Source organism: Syngnathoides biaculeatus, chromosome 1 (genome assembly GCF_019802595.1).
Source record: "Syngnathoides biaculeatus isolate LvHL_M chromosome 1, ASM1980259v1, whole genome shotgun sequence".
Lineage (NCBI taxonomy): Eukaryota > Metazoa > Chordata > Actinopteri > Syngnathiformes > Syngnathidae > Syngnathoides > Syngnathoides biaculeatus.
The window spans coordinates 9,863,122-9,881,453 of NC_084640.1; the positions used below are offsets into that span (position 1 = coordinate 9,863,122).

Consider the following 18,332-nt stretch of genomic DNA (forward strand, 5'->3'; position numbering starts at 1 on the left):
ATCTCCACTACAACGTCAACAATGAACCACAAAACCCTTGTTCTGAAGTTGTGGTTGCTAGCACAATGAGAGTGTAGTTGCTCTACAAGTATTACTGTGCCAAATCTATGCCTCTTGTTTCTTGCTCCTATTAATATTCAAGTTATCAGAAGGGATTCGTGACATACAGTGTACTGTACATAAGAGCATTCTACTCCAAGACCCCCCAAAATTTACCCGCATTTTGTGCTTTGACCCACTATATGGGAGATCCTACATTGAAAGTGCTCTGAAAACGGAACTTTCAATTTGTTGGCACTGCATTTAATTAATCACATAATTATTTGATAATTCTCAATATTCTCTGACTGGATCTCAGACAATTCATATGGATTACAAAGTAATTTCTTTCTCCGGAGTAATTATATGATTTTATTTTACTTTATGCTGATTTTGGGAATGATTGGCAATATGCTACTTTGCATTGTTGTATATTATACATTCTGCAGTTAAACATCAAATTTAGACAGACAGACCTTTCATACTTCTACATCATGATATAAAAACAACAGCATGAAACAGTATGCATAATGATAACATATATTAAAAATGTGCTTTGAATGAGGCACATGGTGGTGCTGTTCATTTTTATTCCTCCATCTTTTAATCCAACTGTGTAAATAAAATAAAATACATCAATACAAATAGAATCAAGTAAAACTAATCACTCTTCAACCATTCCTAAAGAGGAGGGAACAGGAAAGTAACAATCTTTACATCTTTCAATGTATTACTTTATTTAAATCACTCAGGGGGAGAGAAAAAAAAAATCACCTTGAAAAATGAATACATTCCTTTAGGTTTCAGACATTATAACAAATCATATCAACATCGATTATCATAATTACAAGCGCAATCAGACCTACCATAATTGCCGTTAATAAAAAAAAAAAAAAAAGTTCCTACATCGAACATCCACCATACAACACCAGGGTGAAGGATATGGCTTTTATAATGGGGGCATGGCTTGTTTCAAAGCAAATGTCAAGTCAATGAACACGTTAAATCCAGGAACCCCCCCTCCAATAAATCAATGCTTTAGAATATTTGTGGCACAGTAAGTCAAATGCGCAGAATAAATAGCTGCCGAGAAATAAATACTCTATACATCCATTTTTTTTAGATCCATAAATAAGTCGCACCTGTTGATTATCATTCAAAATATACAAGATATTTCATGTCATTGATGAGGTGAGTTGCCCAAAAGGCTCATAAATATTTCTTCCTATTCCAGATAATTTATGTTCAACTAAAATAACCTTTTATTTTTTTCATAAAATATTCAAGATTAAAAATTAAAATGCTAATTGAATAATTCATATAATATTTTACCTTCCGATATATATATTTTGTTGTGCTTTTTTGACAGCAAAGAAATTAAAGGTTATCTCTTGTGTTCTGCGTAAAACACCTGAGAGTCAGACCAAAAACCTATAAACAGGCATTTATAATAATCATGTTAATGGCACTTCTACAGAATACCAAAAAGGAAAACATGAGCAAGAAAATAATCGTTATTTTGTAATGAAAGATAGTTGCTCTACTAGTGCGCTGAATTGTCTTAGTAGTGAGGAAAAGAAAAATACGAGTATGTGGGCCTTAAACTGGAAATCAATGCTTCAATACATAATGCATTGGGAAACGCATAAAAATACTTTAAATAATTCATACATTAAATATGTGAGACAAAAAAAGGTATCCTGTTTTGTCATGCAAACAAATGTGACTTGATGTAGTACAAGTTTAAAATAAGAAATGAATAAAATCAAAATAGAAAACAAAAGCTGACAAGAAATACTAATAGAAATAAAAAGCAAGTAAAAAAATACATAAAAAATAAAACTCCAACTAAACTGAAAGAAAAATTTGAAAAAACTACTTTTAAGAAAAAATAAAAAGTTTGTTACAATTTAAATCATTAGTTAAAAGTAAAAGGATAAATTAAATTAAATAAGTTTTATTTTTCATTAAATTAGTGAAAAAAAGTTCCTCTTAAGGTCCAAAAATTCATATTCTTATTTTTCTTCTCTCAATAGGATTTTGTTCCGCCACAAGACTACGAAAAGATGAAAACCATAATGCAGGCAAAATAACAAAATAAACAAACACATACCTGTATTTCAAAAGAAAAGCATTATTGTATGAATATCTTGACTCTGGCCTGATGCCTTCGTTGAACTCTCTATAGACTGAAGAGTTCCTCGTAATAATGTACAGTAGAGAATTTGTGAACAAGTCCATGCCTGACGGCCTTTGATTATTAGAATACATATAAGAATAGATAATGCACTCGGAAGTTTAGGAGCCATTCCTACATCGAACTATATAATTCCCAAAAAATCTCTATATAATTGTATTATCTAGAGTGCATTTTAACACTTATGTTATACGCTTCTGGTAACAAACATAAAAACCTTTGTAGAGTCGCTATTCATCTCAAAAGAAAACATTTTTTTTAAAGGCAAGAGGTTAAAAGAGCAATTCATGAACTTTGTAATAGAAACTACTCATAGGTACAACACAGTATTAATTCATCACCCGACTACAAAAGAGACGCTTAAAATATACAAACGTTACACCTGTTCTCCAGTTAGTGGCAACGCTGTATTTCCTGTTACCCTGCATCCATTTAGTTGGCTCCACTGTTCGCCGAAAAGTCAGGAAATGTGAGAAAATGTCCTTTTGAAAATGTACAGCATCATCATATGTCTCACTCATCTTTGCGTTTTAAAAAGCGCATGCATCTCGATGCCTCGCAGACAGGTGAGTCAGCGAACTGACAGCTTGCTAGAAAATGGATTTCATAGAGCACTTTTCAAAACCATGTGAAAATGTTTTGCAAAGAAATAGAAATAAAGTCAATCGTCTACAGCAGGGGTGGGTAAACCTTAGTGCTCAAGGGCCACATTTGATTTATGTAAAAGAAAAAAAAAAGTTTAAATCTGTGTGTAATGCATTTGAAAAAAACAGTTTAATTATAAATATCATTTATCTATATTTGGGTGTAAATAAATTTAACTATTTATCTAAAAAAAAAAACACAACAAAAACAGGGGGTGGTTGCAGGGGAAAGCAGCTAATCGAATGCCAAAAAAAATTGCAAGACTTTTAATTTCTATTTAAACACAAAATCAAGGAGATTCCAATATTTAAGTACATGTTTGTTTTGAATATTACAAGTCTTTTGATTTTAAATCCCTGTAGTAATATTAGCGTATTTGTTATACAATGATTGGGTGGGATGTTATTGCTTATTCCAAAGAAATGGTTAGAAATGTATTTATTCATTTTTTAAATTCATTGATAATGTAAATGTGCAGTGACACAATGGCCCATACTTTGCCAACCCCTGATGTTGGTATACTTTCGCAGATCTCTTTGTTAATATCCTGGAAGCGGACATTTCTTCAAGCACATTTTGGAAAATGCTGTTTCTCCGCAAATAGCAGCCTTTGTTTTCGTTTTTTTGAAACTGCTGATGAAATTAAATACTTCATTCTCCTTAAAAATGTCACTGAGATGATAAACTCAAACCTGACTGTACCCTGTATCTGGGGGGAGTCCATTATTTGTGCAATTGCAATTTTTGGTCATGTTAAACATTATCAGCAGTATATTGCAATTCAAGTCAAGAGAAAGGTGGAGTTTACCACAAAATAATCATGACTATTATGGAAATATGATAAAACAGACAAAGCATTAAAGCAGACTAAAGATGCAAGTACTCGTTTCGAACACGCGGACGATGTACAAACACCTTAATTTATCTGAGAGATGTTTAGTACGTGGTGCTGTTTTGGTTAGCAGTAGACTTCAACAGGGCTCTGTAGACATGCAATGACACCTAAAATAATTAAACTGACCAAATGTTTTTTTTTTTCTTTGAAGCGAAACAGACTATGGATGAATAAATGGATAATTTCAAAAGAGGTGTTTATTTTCTTAATTTCAAGTGCTGTTTTGTAGCTAGGAAAAATCCCTCAAATCTTCATCACAATACTGCAATTGGTGCACAACATATGAGGAAAAGTCACTTAACAGTCAGGCTTGCCATCCAAGTATACTATTTAAAAAAAATATTTTATTGAACAACCTAGAGTTAAGTGCTGTGCTATTTTATTTAACTGTATCCGTTAGTTTAGGTTTATATGTGTGATGTATTTACATGTAATCTATGTCCATTGGCGTTTTTGGATATCAGACAAACAGCCTTCAATTGCTGTCAATTTTTCGCCTTTTTTATAGTTCAGTATGAACACAATCGACACGTAGTGGTGACGGGGAGACAAATTTCACGTGCTAATCAGTGTATCATTCTGTCTTTCAATTCTCAATTAGCTACAAAAAAATTTGCATTTTTTTCCAAAAGTGATTTTGTTTTTACATTTAAAAAAAAAATAAAAAAATGTTTTTTATCTTTCAATTTTAGAATTACACTAAATTAAAGTTCACACAAGGCAAAATGAAGCCATACGTCAATTGAAAATGGAACGAATGAATGGTACGCATAATCGCACTGTCCACCATTTCTTACTCAGTTATTTGATCGCGAGATTTGTTGGAGCTTGAAATTGATGTGCGGTAAAAGGATGTAAAAAAAACAAAACAAAACAAAACAATAATAATAAACCCACCAACGATCCTACACTACCCATAAAAAGTTAGATATTTGAATTTCGGGTGAGATTTTACAATCAACCTTTGCAGGTGGACTTTAACTGACTTCCGCAGACTTGTGAAAGCACACGTCTGCGTTCTAGGTTTCAGTACTTTTTGCAGGACAAAATGCACAACAGGTGTTTGATCCATGCATGCAAGTTTCCGAGGATGCCCATTTTGATGCCTTTCTGTGACTCCTCCAGTCTCTCTGCATCTCTGTTGCAACCTGCTCACAACTTTGACACTCTCGAGCTTAGTGTCCACATCCCTCTGAGAACAACTTGTGAGAGAAGAGGAAGTTGCGGAAAAAGTACAGAAACCAGCAACAGTTGGACATTCAAAACTTCAGCTTCATCCTGAAATCCTAATATTACACACGAAAAAACGATACATGATTGTGAGTTGTTTACTCCCCACCTATTCCTACTTTTTTCTGCCTCTAGAATTTCAAGTACCGCTTTGTAACCCTCAAATCGTCACCTCCCACGTAGGTTTAGCTCAAGAAACTCGGAATGTCGGCTCAAGTCTGAGTCTTTGTATAAATTGGTCTCTGTCATGAAGTGATTGTCAAAAGTTTTTGAAAAGTTTCGGTAGCGACAAGGAGTCTGGGTGTGTGTGGTCCTACTTGACTGGCAAGCAGATCTTCCAAGTGGAGGGGGGGGGGGGGGTGGTTTTGCCTCTCACACTTGGATGACCATCACGGATCCTGGTCGCTTTCGCAGTGGCAGTCAGGATCCCGGGAGGCCCCCATACCCCTGGCTGATAGACTGCAGGAAAGAAAGGAAAATGGATGAAATCAAGGCTGGTGATGATTGTGATGTCTTGTAAACTTTGTTGGCATAATGCTAAGCATTTTACATATATTTTAAGGAAAGGACCTCTGGGGCCTCTTCAGTTCTTTGAGGTTCTACTGTACAGCCAAAATGTTGAAGTATTGATTTTGCTTCCTCATTTGGAAAGAGTGGACAGGCAATTACTGAAGAAATATCATTCCTCAACACTCATAACTAACTGATTTGAGCGAAAAGACGCCTTGCAGCCTCAGTTTGGGCCACAACCCTCCACGAGTTCTGGTGAGTCACATCGAGCTCCAATAAATGTACATTGTGGTATATAATATTCCGTTTGAGTGTTGAGGGTGTGATATTCCTTTGCAATGACACCCCATCGACAACCCAACCCCTGGACTCAGTCCAGCTCTCGTCACTGAGGATGTAGTTTGGCATAGATGGTATATATGTATATGAGAGCTTTAATGCTTGGTCCTGCACTGACTAGCAAATGGAGAATGATGTTTTAAGGACATTTAGAGCGGGTGGTGATGATTAACAAAAAATAATAATAAATAAAAATAATAAATACTGTATGAAGACTCAGGCACTAACCTGGTCTGTGAGGATTCGAGGCTTAATATCAGGAATGGCGCCCCCTCTCAGCTCATCTTCCACAGCCATGAGTCTGACAACAGGGAAATAGAAACAAACGTAACGCTTGACAAAAATAGAAGAGCTACGCGCAGCCATATGATCTTTCAAAATAAAATTATTATATTAATGTATTTGCATACTGGGTTTGTTTGCTGCCATCCACTTGGCAACATGGTGCCTGGGGGTGATGTATACTTATCGTCTTATATTACATTTTGTGCACCCTCACAATCTAACGAGCTCATGCAAAAGATGTCAAAAATAATGGTTATCATTGCGGTTTCGTACGCCGCTTTGCAAACAAGGCATCGGTCTTTCTCACTTGCCGGGTTTACGTGCAGACTGCCATTCTGATTGAAATCACTCCAAATTAAAATCTTTGTTTACGTGATCTATTCTGGTCTGTTGTAGACTGTGCAGAAAATTTAATCAGCACAGCCGTTTTCTAGACATGTGACATGATCAGCTATATGTAAACATCACTTGATATATCACTCATGCCTTCTATCAGCGCCGGTTGTAATAGTTTCAAGTGCGTAAATGATAACATCACGACACTGCATCTGTAGAGAGCATGCGCACACGGAATGCAGTCTAACTGTTCTGATTGAACCGCAACCTCAATTTCAATCAGCTTTGGAAGACGAATATTCCACCCCTGTGAAACGGGATGTTTATTTGGAGAGTTTTTATCTCAGTTTAGGATTCATTGTTCACAATTTTGCAAAATGATGCTTTAGTAGGCTGCTTTATGCAACAACTATGCTTACTGGGAAGATAGCAATGGCACGTTCTCACCGAAATGTCCCCAAATACTTTTAGCAAGATGATTTATGGGTAATTAGTTAACTAGCCATGGCTCTTTGTCGCTGGACAAAATGTAAGTGAATCTCCCCAAATTATACAGTATTTGACTTTCGGGTTCACTGGCAAATGAACAATGGCTCTTTGTTACTGAAGTCCCAAATGGCTATTTTCTAGACCACTTTATGCTAAACTAGGCTAACTGGGAAGCTAGCAGTTACTGTTTCTCTCTGAAATTAGTAAATGTGTAAGATTCCAAAAAATAAGTTTGAGAATGTTGTTTTCAGCTAAAATACCCTAACTAGCAAAAAAATCCTGTTTCTTTGTCACAGTAATGACATGAATATTGAAAATTACGCAAGGCTACTTTTCCTATTACGTACTTTGAAATTTATCAAGCGTTATGGTTTCTTTGTGTTAGAACATTGTCCAAACCTTTTCCACTGTAGGCCACGTGCAGAAAAATGGAAGGAAGAGGAGGCCACATAAACTTGTGTTTAGGAAACAAGCTAAAACCATTCCAATACACTTTATGTCAACATTTACGAAGCAGTTGAAGTTAATGCCCACCTCACAGCTTGGTGTTATTATTGACAAAGTGAAATTTTTCACCCATTTGTGAGATATCTTTGTAGATAAAGTTTCCTATGTAAAAAAAAAAAATAAATCTATTTGGTTTCCTAAAAATGAGATGAATGTATATTCAAATAGCTTAGATTTTCACATTAAAAACTGGTGTGACCATTTTTCAATAGGATTTTGAATACAAAAAGTGATATGTAGAATTTTTACTGAGGACAAAAAAGCAGTTTAATATCTTTTATCAGGATCACTTTGTGTAACCTTCTGACACGGGACATTTTTTTATTTTAATTATTTGAATATTTGACGAGCCAAACACTATATAAGGATAATTGGTCCTGAGGCGGCAATTTGTACACATCAATAAAAAATGCATCAAAAATGCCCCGGGGCCGTAATTCGGAAACTCCTTTCACAGTGAAAGTATAGTAGTAGTCCTTTTTTCCACTGTTTATCTGTCCCATCATGTTTTTTTGGGTCGTACAAATATTGGCTTGTTTATGAAACTGCTTCATGTTTGGTGAGCTTGTGCAAAAAATAAATAAATAATAAAAATGAACAAGTGGGGCCTCAGACTTGCGCCGAAGCATCACCTGTTGATGATGCCTTTGATTTGTGAGTCTTTCTCGACTTGTTGCTGCTTCAGACGCCGCTCGCTGTCCTCCAGGCGGCACTGGTACTGCTGGAGGATCTTGTTGGTCTGCTGCTCCTGTGACACCAGCCTCTGCTCGTACTCCTCCAGCTTGCGATGAGACATCTTCAGGCGCTCCTTTAGTGAGTGGATCTCCTCCTCGTACTCCCTCACCTGCAAGCGAGGATGCCTTTCAGAACATTGTGCCACTTTTCGAGAAATAGTTCACACTTTCGACAGGAGAAGTTCAATCTTATATTCCCACTGATGGACAATTTTATGCAAAACGAAGGTAATTTTAAGTGAGAGAAGTGGTCTAGCCCATGAACTACCAGTAAAAATTCATTTGAACTTTTGCACTTTACACTTTTATTCCTGTGGTTTTGTACTTTTATTGAAATAACTTCCACTGTTACCAATTTTCTTGAAATCAAGTATGTAAAGTTAAGTACAGAGCGTGTGTACTTTTGCCACCCTGGTACATATATATGCTGTACTACTATAAATGTGTGGTGCTAACCCTCTCCAGACGGGATTCGTCCATGCTCTTGGAGTACTCTTTCAACTGGCCCTCCCGGTCAGGCCGCAGACTCTCGATGTCAGCGGAGAGATGTGGCATGTTGGAGACCCAGGCCACGGTGCGCTCATTCAAGTTAGACTGAGAACCCTGAAATAGATGGAGGGTAAAATATTTGTTTATGGCTACTGAGAGGGAAGGGTAGGTCACCATTTTTGTTTGCTGGACTGTGCAAAAAAAATGACAAACAACTGAACTTCCACAGAAAGTGGCCTTCATTTCCCAGTTCATTCACTTGAGGAAAATAAACGCCTCACTTAAATAAAAATCTCCCTTTTTCCACCACAAGACGTGATATGTTCTCACGGACTACTGAGCCCTCCATTCCCAGCCTCCCTTGGCTCTTTAGATTTATTCTCAAAGAGATGCAATAATACTCCCTAACTTTGCTGAATATGGTTTTAACATGTTTTTAATAGAATTCGGTTCATTTGTTCAGCAGAGTTCATTTATACTTAAATTTTAAGTAAAAGACTTTCATTTCATCTTGTTGTCTGCTTGTTTTTAAATATTTATTAAGGAAACAACTTTATGTGCAATACATTTGAACAGAATCATTATTTTGGTGGAGTACATTTTTTATTTTTTGTAAAATTAACAGGAGTGTTAAAGTTCAATGTGTGCGTAACGTTTAAGTTGCTGGAGCTATTTAATGATGGGGAGACGATTTCTTCAACAACAGTTGCAGTGACAGTAGACTGTGATCTCCAGACAGGACGGTCAGAGGAGAGATTCGAATCCCGAAATTCAGACCTTAGACGCAGCGTGCTAATCATGACAGCACCATGCAGCACGACACATTACTCAAAAGATTGATATACAAAGTATAGAATTTTCACTGAAGCACTTATCTGCTGGGGTGGGGACCCCAAATAGATGCCACCACTATCTACAGTTGAGTAAATAAAACCACTAAATGTCAGCATTAAATGACTGACCTGCTTGTTGCCGAGCGGCTTGAGCAGATGTTGCTGGGGGGGCTGCAACTGTTGCGCTTTTTTGCCGCTTTTGGTTGGAGTGTCTGTCGAGTCTTCAGCGGGGGCAGCGACGGAGGATGGGTTTTGGTTCTCCTTGGTGGCGCCCGTCTGGAATGGTAGCCCTGGAGCCGGGCTGTCCGTTACAGCTTCCTGCTGCTGCGTTTGCGTTGGCTGCGGTTGTTGTTGTGGCGGCGGCTGAGTTTGCCGCTGTTTGGCCTGAACAAAGTTTGCGTCGGTAGACTCCAGGAGGAGATTCCTACTCTGGGGTCGGGCCTTGGGCGGGGTGGCCGTGGCCGGGGTGTTGACAGAGCGCTGGGACTTGAGGAGCTGGGGGGCGATGGATGACTGGCGCACCGGGTGTACGGTTGTAGGCGGTGTGGCCAAGGAGGCGGGTGTCCCGGTTCCAGTGGCCGTCTGAGAAGCGACGCCCATCATGTGCTGTTGCTGGAGGGACTCCTAAGGACACAATTTGAGAGAAGGGAGGATAACATCAATATACGTGACTGTTTGAAAGCTGTAACACCCCATGGTGATGACTTGATCCATGAAATGCTATTGCTACATTCTAGTATGATTTTTTTTTTTTTTTTTTAAATAGAAAATTTACTTTTCTGTTGCTTGTAGACAAACAGAGCGGTTAACCAGACATCACGTGTGAGCATAAACAACCATGTACATGTTTTACTCCCAACTTTAGCAGCATTAAGTACTTCATTTAATGCCGCCCACAGCAGTTTCTCCACCCATGACCTGATCTGTTTGGAGCCTAGCCGCCAGATTAGATTGTCGGAAAAATGATCATACAATAAACACTTGCATCCACCACGGTGGAATGTGCCTGCAATCATAGCAAAGCCAAAAGGTAGAACTGTATTAAGTTTTGTTTGATGCAGAACAATAGCTACCAACGTGCGCACGTACACACACACGCACACGCACACACACACGCACACACAATGGGCTCTTTTTCCACAAGTAGAAGACACTTTCTTGCCACAACGAAGGGAAGATTTTCTTTTCTTTCTTTAAATATCCCTTCTCTGGGGGAAGATGGTTAATTATATTTCAGGAAGAAAAAAGGACAAGTTGACAATTAATTCAATGAGAACAATCATCCGAACACGAACTGTCCCAAAGAAAAAAAAAAAAAAACACGAGGCTGAGAGATGTTTGTTCCATAGCAGCCCACGCGGCAGGCCAGAAATAGCTCAGGACACTCCGGAACATAATGGTATCATTTTAACCATTCCAATTTACACAGTGTGAGTAGGAAGTTAACAACAAACTGTATTATTTTATACGTAACCAGTTAGTGTTTTTTAATTTATGAGTGACTCTACTTATGTGTTACTTGGGAGCCACTTACTACAACCGTCATAAACCGACCACCCATGTTTGACGTAAAAAATGAAATGACTGTTTGGCAGTAAAGCCATACAGTTACCACTCAGAGTAGAAAAGTACATATATTTCGATTTTGTAGGGGGTTTTACAGTACACGTACACCTGTTAGTAAACACTGCCAATGAAGCAACTGGGAATTCATTTGCATGTGTGGAAAAAGTCTTCTTAAGAGACGCTCTCACCTGCACTTGCAGTGAAAGCTGGTGCCAGACAAAGTCATTGTTCTGATTTTGCCGGCTGAAATCGTCGCTGTAGCTGTGCGAGTGGACGATGCTGGGCTGCACCAAGCTGTTCTGCGACCGGAGTGCCGATAGGTCCTCGCTGCGGGAGAACGCGTTATTGCCGAACGCCGGCGCGTAGTCGTGATGGCCGTTCTCTGGCTCCGGGGCGAGCAGGAGGGGCGGCGGCGGAGGCTGGGCCGGCGAGTTCTGCGCCGCGAGATGGAAAAGAGGGTTTTGGAAAGACAGCGGGTAGTGCATGGCTGCCGCTGCCTGCTGCTGCTGCTGCGAGATGGACTCGGTGGGGCCGCCGATGTGGCCCATTTGACTCAGTCTCAAGCCGGAGCCCGCCAAGCCGCTGGGCAAGTGGCCGCCCATGCGGAGGGGGCCGCCTAGGTTTCCGAAACTGTGGCCCAGGCCAGCGATGGAGGCCTGGGAGGAGGTGAGCATGTCCCCTACAGAGTTCAGGTTGGAGATGCTGTTCATGCGTGAATCTTGGAGGTCCATCATGGACACGCTTTTATTCACGCTGTGAACCTGTGATCAGAAACAACAACATAATATGATATTTCAATTTCAATATTTTTTGTTATTTATGGAGCGCAACGTGCAAGGATTACCCATGCATTCATCCATTTCCTTTTGCACTTATGCTTATCATCAAAAGGGAGACAAGTGAGCTGAGCTACCTGACCTGACTTTGAACTGGTCGCTGGTCAAATCACAGGACACATAATTCACACACACACACACACATTTATATCTGCCCACTGTGCTGCTCTACTGGGAAGCTAATGGCCATGAAAGAAACTGCCTTGCAAGGTCATTATTAAGACTGCAATGGGAAGCTGTTTGACCTTCACCTGAGCGACTGTTTCAGAAGTGCTGCTGCTTTTTTTCACAACTGCAGTTTAATGGGCTTTGCAGTTAAAGCTTATTTTTTTGCACATGAACTGAGATAATTACAGTTGCAACATCATTTTTCCCCCCACTTAAACAATGGCGTCTATAAACTGAGAAACTTGTGAATTGTGAAGCAGAAATGCAAAACACTATGACATGGCTTACTGCATTACCTTGGGGTCTGGTTCTGTGATGTCCGAGCTACTGGTGCAGTAAGCCGGGCTGGAGCGGGCCAGCGGTGGCCGGGTGACATAGAACACCTCCCGGGACGAGCGCAGGTCTCTTTCGGCTTGACGCCTCATGTTTAGGTTTGAGGAGAGGGACTCGACGGCCGACACGCCGGTGGGAGGCGAAGGCAGGCGGGAGATGTCTATGGAACTATAGACACGGCACAAAGCTCAGTTGGAGGAATAAGTGCTGATATTGCATTTGGAGGGGCTGTGCCCCACCCTAACTAGAAGGTGGACAAGTGAGTGAAAAAAGCTTTTTGAGGAGATGCAGTGAATCTCTGCGGATTTGCAGTTTGGCAGGTTTGTAATTGGATGACATAATTTTCCACATATTCAAACGGCAACGTGTACAGTTTCATCCATTAGTCGACACTATTTTTGAAGAAATTTATGGGTGGGGAGGGGCGAACAGTCACGATTACAGCTGTTATTGCTCTTATGTAAAGTGTTCTCAATTGATGTGTTAGGCTATAATGAGCACTGGTGTCTCCTGATAATAGGAAGTGTGAAGCGGAGGAAAGGGGCTTTGGCTAAGAGGGCCTGGGAACAGATGGTGCCGGCAATTACTGATTGATAAAAAACTTGACGCCTTTGGAGATAAATTAGGTGACATTAGAAGGGCTCTCGGAAATAAGCCCGGCATTGTGTTTTGAGGTGAAGAATTCCCATCCTGTGAGTTTTCTCGTTCTGCGCTTCACTGTTAATTACACCCGTGTGATGCGGCGGTGTCACGCCACGTTAGAATTACCCGTCACGGTGAGGCCTCCCGGAGGACACAATGATCTAGTTTGTGAAATGGAGGAGGAGTGAAGCGGAAGGGGAGGGGGACACCTACCTGTTTAAGTCACGCATCATCAGGCTCTGGAAGTCGGAGGACATCAGACGATTAAATGTGGGCCGAGAAAAGAGCCTGTCCTTGGGCCGTTCGGGGTGGTGATTGGTGGTGGGGTGCAACTGCGGGTTCCGCAGGGCCACGCTGATGTCATTCAGCAGCCGAGGCAATGGGCCCAGTTTGAGAATGGCGTCCTGTGAGCAGGTTGGGAAAATGTGACTGCAACCAGACTTTTTTAATACATTTTTTACTTTGTCACTCTCAGCATATATAGGTTGTGCTTGCACAAATTTTCAATTTTATATTACATTCAACACTTCTGCATGTTTGAGGTCTACAAACCTTGCTGAGTTGGCCCATGACCTCCCACAGCAGGCTGTGCAACATGGACAGCTCCCTGCCAAGGTCGATGTAGCCCTCGAAGCCTCCGGCGTTCCCTCCGGCGTCCATGTTGGAGATTTCATAGAGGAACTGCTGCATGGAGCCCCACTCCATCTCCAGGAACTCGTTCATGAAATACATGTATTCCTCCTTGGGCCCAAACCTGCGGCGTGTACAAAGAAATACCGACGATAAGACAAATTACTTCAATCCAATCATTCAGAATGACTGAGGAATCAGTTGTTCACAGGTTCTGCATGACCTTGGCTACATGGTAATCACAGGGGAGACATATTTGATAACTTGGCTTTTTTACAGGAAAGGAAATTTCACTGTCAGCATTATTTGGCTGCTTAATGGGGAGGGGACCATCTTAGGTAAAATAACCCATTTTTGTTTAAGGAACCAAACTGGCAACATAATCCAATATTAGGTGAGGAACCACATGATTCTTTATAAGGTAAGGGACCATATTTGGAAACTATTTATAGAGGGGACAACACCCATAATTGGATGAGGAATCGTCAATGTGAAATTAAATCTTTCTTGGGCAAGGCATCATACTTAATCAGTTGGCACCCTATCAGCTCTGCTATTTTAAGTGTGCAGCCGCTACGTATAGGAACAGCTTGAAACCTACAAAAAATTGGGAAGTGGGGATTACTCACTTGCTGAAGCTGGCCAGGTTCTGTATGACCTTGGCGATGAGCGTGAGGGTCCGCGAGGTGCGCTCCGCCGGATACTCCTGCGTCAGATTGAAGAGCGAGGGCGACATGATGGCCGGGCACATGAAGCGGAGGAACAGCGAGGAGCTGATGAGACTATCAGCCAGGTCCTCCCTGCCGCGCTCGGCGCACCTGGCCCGCCACGAGGCAAAGACCTCCTTAAGCTCGCGGGGGAATATGCTGGAAGGAGTCAAGCGAGACTTGTTGTCACCAGAGAAGGTACATGACTAATAGAATAAACTTATCTTGTAGACATTGCACACGCACCAGAGGGAGTTGATGATCTTGCAAAGTAAAAGCTCGCAGCACATCCGAAGGTTGGCTTGGTGGTCAGCCAGCACCGAGGGCGGGACTCGCATGGGGTCCACTTCACAATTCTCCTCGGATTCATATAAGGCTCGGATAAAGTCACCTGCCGGGACAACATCACGCTTGCATTTGACATTCTTGGGCGAGGAGGTTTGTTTGTCAAGGAACCATAATTGGTAACTTGACCCATATATGAGGGAGGAAACAATATTTGGTAACATAGCTTTTAACAGGCTAAAATGCATATTTGGTAACTTCGTTTGGTAAATATGTTTGATAATTTAACAGGGAAGGAAATGGTAAATTAGCTATAAACATGCAAGCCACCACATTTGGAACCTTAGCTTTTAGTGGCTAACTTCACTTTTAACAAACACTTTCATGCTGAGAAAGAAAATGTTATCCAAGAGATCCTACCGATTCCCTCCTTGAGGTATCGGTGACCAATCAGCTTGAGGTACTCCTCCACAGCCTTCGTTGCGAGTGTGTTCTCCCGGAAGATCATGTGCTCACGCTCCATGAATCGATCCACTTCACACATCGCCATGTCAGACAGGAATTCCTGAGAGAAGTTTGAATTTTTTTGTAAGATACCCATTTTCAAGTTAAGCCTTGGCATAGGTCTTGTTTACCTTAGTTTTTCCAGTGCTTTGGAGGATATGCACCAGGGCGAACGCCACTTCCTCTTTGCTCTTTACGCTCAACAGCGGCTCCAGAACTGCGCACAGTGTTGGGTAGTTGTTGGTGATGTACTCGGCGAACTCCTTGTACAGCTCCATGGGGAGGATGTTCATGGTCTGGTAGCGGGATTTGACGCGAAGTGAGGCGTTGATGACTTTGCCGCTCCCGACGCCACCGCTTTTGGCCAAAACGCTGGACTGGATGACGGGGTACCATTGCTCCACAAACTGCCGGCCCGTGATGCTGGAGATAGGGATGCTGACAAGGCCGAGGTATGTGCTTTTCTCCTACAAGCACACGACAACACAGTATAGCTATTTATCTGGAGTTATACTTGGTAAATTCTTCTCTGGCAAGAAACCCTATTTGTTTTTTCATGGGAGGGGTCAGGGGAGTAGGTACCATATTCGATAAGTTATCCCCTTATCTGGTAAGGAACCATTTATGGTCAATTAGCCCATTTTAGCACAGCGAATCATATTTGGTGATATATTACCTTGCGTCTCTTTTTGTCCGTCTCCTTGTAGAGGTGCAAGCGAAGGCTACGAATGGTGGGCAGGTTGTTGAACTCAAAATGCTCGCCCCAGAAGACAGTGTCTGTACGAGGTTTGCTGGTGGTGCGGGCATACAGCATGTCGTCGAGACACAGCTCACAGTAGTAGCGTTTCTTCGTCGGCAGGTCCCGGGCTTCAATGATCCACAACTTTAGCACGTTGTCCACACGCCTGCTGTTGTCCTGGAGAAGAAATGAAACTTTTAAATGAGTAGCCACAGTACTTGCAAGCTGAATTTTGAATAGTTTTTGAACTTCTCCAATACCCACAAGTGATGACTGAAGCAATGGAATTGCTTTTAATTCGACGCCAATTAGAATTAGGTTCACCTTGTTGGGTTTGACAGCTCTTTGCAGGTTTTCAATCCACTTGTCTCTCTCTGAAGCGGAACGGCAGGCAAAGCATTTTGTCCCTGAATTTGTGGTCACCTAAAGGCGGAAAAAGGCAGAAGAAAGAGTTCACCACGTGTGTGTAATACTATATGGAATAACATTTGTGAAGTTAACTTTTTATCAGGAAAAAAACTGCTAATTTATGCTAATTTACCCCTTTTCAGGCAATGAAGAATATTTGATGACTTAAGACTCACACCTTTTATCGGGCATTCCAGGTCACTGGTGCATTGTAGATTTTATGGTATGGATCTAGAATCTAGCAATGCTACATTGCCATGACATACGTTTAAAAGTTGTGACCACTGGATTCAAAACTGTGTGGGATCAGATTGAAATTCTTTTTAATCCAGATGAAAGTGAGAGATCAACTTGCCAAAAATACTGGTAAGATTAGAAATATGTCACGGTCATTTTACACGTATTCTATTGGCCTTCCAGGTCAATGGTGAATTGCGGAGTTAACGAGATGGGTAACAATTGAAATTGGATTGCAGCAACAATTTCGGTGGCTTAATAAATAAGCGAGTGCCCACCTCAAAGCAATACTCTTGTCCTAAAATGCTGGAGTGGACCGGTTTTATGACGGCATCTTCATCCAGCACCAAGTCCAAAGCCTCGGCAGCGCTGCTGGGAGAAAGTAGTGACTCGTGGGAGTGGGATTCTTTGAAACTCTGCATCAAGCGCGTCCTTGTGGGAGAGAATGAACAGAAAACAAAAATCCAATGCATTTACTTTTACAGCTTCGACTGTGTGACTGTCATCAATCCTCAAATAAACTTATCCAGATTCGACACTAAGTGAGTCACGGTGACTTGGAAAGCCCTCACGTACCACACCTGACAATCTAAATATATTTTTAGAGAAGATCCTTTTATAATGAGTTTTGAGGGTGGCTAGATGCAAGAGCAGTGGGCTTTCATTTCTTCTTGTTTGCAGTTTGGCTTGTTGACTCGGCTTGTCTGCGTCATTCGTTAACAGGAGCAGCAGCGTGACGGAAAATTGCACAAAGTCAAGAAAATCATTTCGGTTCTGACGGGAGGGGATACAGCTTTGCAGGTAGATGTACGGAATTTACAGCTGACATAGCCCCAATGGGTAATGAAGCTTTTAATGGGCAAGGAACTTTATTTGGTAATTCAGCCCCTTGTCTGTCAAGGAATCACATTTCATAATTGATGCATATACAGTATGTCAAAGCAAGCAATTTGATGGACAAGGAACTATATCAATGGAGGTTTTAAATGCCCAATTTAAGCCTTATTATGCAGGAAATTTGGTAACTTCGCTTTAACAGGGGCATTTGTCAGACTTTTTGAAAATGAATTAGCCGTTTCGCTGCACTATGAACCGAACAGGTCTGCTCTTGTGGGGATTGATAATTAGGAAGGGATTAAAGGAGGGAAATTAAAAATGTAGTTTTGTAGTGTTAATTCAGTGCTGAATTTAACGTCAATCAAAAGATGCAGTAGATGAAAAAAAATGGTTAAAAAAAAAAAAAGAAGAAGCGCTTGGCAGGCGCCTAAGAGCAGCTGCGATGGAAGTGAGAGTGCGAACTTGGATGTCGCATGCGTTCGCAGCATCGACGGAGAGAATTAAGTGTGTGTGGGCAGAACGGAAAGCCGGCTGTGAAGGCAGCTGTCAGGCAGCGGTATGAACCGGGGCCAGGAAGTCAAGGTGACCACCCCGCAGGACCCGTACCACCTATATAAGGCTCAACAGCAACCCCTGACTTAATGTAGGGTTTGTACTTTAAACACCTCAACTGAGTGTTTACACTCTATATTTTTAGCACATTACTACATAACATTGTTTACCAATACCCTAAAAGACGGTGAGCGGTTATCATCTTTAAAGGGAAGAGCCATGTAGATTAATGTAATAGGCAATGGTCTGTACAGTAACATAACCATAACTTGTAACTTTACAGGCCCGACTTTTTTCCGGTCTTGTTTTTTTTTTTTTTCCTTTTTGGTATACATTGTAAAAACAATACTGAACACCCCA

The 18,332-nt window shown here is 41.1% G+C and overlaps 1 protein-coding gene across 2 annotated transcripts in view; it reads right to left on the reverse strand.

Annotated features, from left to right (window-relative positions):
* Positions 1 to 97: 97 nt before the first annotated feature.
* Positions 98 to 18,332, reverse strand: part of LOC133498209 (ras/Rap GTPase-activating protein SynGAP-like) — a 29,265-nt gene continuing 11,030 nt past the window's right edge. Inside the window, exons 6-21 of one of the 2 annotated variants that reach the window (XM_061814774.1) lie at positions 16,862 to 17,015; positions 16,263 to 16,361; positions 15,876 to 16,115; positions 15,331 to 15,666; positions 15,116 to 15,260; positions 14,657 to 14,801; positions 14,333 to 14,569; positions 13,626 to 13,827; positions 13,287 to 13,477; positions 12,395 to 12,599; positions 11,283 to 11,855; positions 9,658 to 10,152; positions 8,663 to 8,809; positions 8,105 to 8,316; positions 6,084 to 6,156; positions 98 to 5,465 (exon numbers count right to left, since the gene is read on the reverse strand). In XM_061814774.1, coding sequence (XP_061670758.1) covers positions 5,427 to 5,465; positions 6,084 to 6,156; positions 8,105 to 8,316; positions 8,663 to 8,809; positions 9,658 to 10,152; positions 11,283 to 11,855; positions 12,395 to 12,599; positions 13,287 to 13,477; positions 13,626 to 13,827; positions 14,333 to 14,569; positions 14,657 to 14,801; positions 15,116 to 15,260; positions 15,331 to 15,666; positions 15,876 to 16,115; positions 16,263 to 16,361; positions 16,862 to 17,015 — 3,493 coding nt within the window. In that variant the 3' untranslated portion in view covers positions 98 to 5,426. The remainder of the gene's footprint in view (positions 5,466 to 6,083; positions 6,157 to 8,104; positions 8,317 to 8,662; positions 8,810 to 9,657; positions 10,153 to 11,282; positions 11,856 to 12,394; positions 12,600 to 13,286; positions 13,478 to 13,625; positions 13,828 to 14,332; positions 14,570 to 14,656; positions 14,802 to 15,115; positions 15,261 to 15,330; positions 15,667 to 15,875; positions 16,116 to 16,262; positions 16,362 to 16,861; positions 17,016 to 18,332) is intronic. The other variant, XM_061814784.1, reaches the window with a different exon arrangement.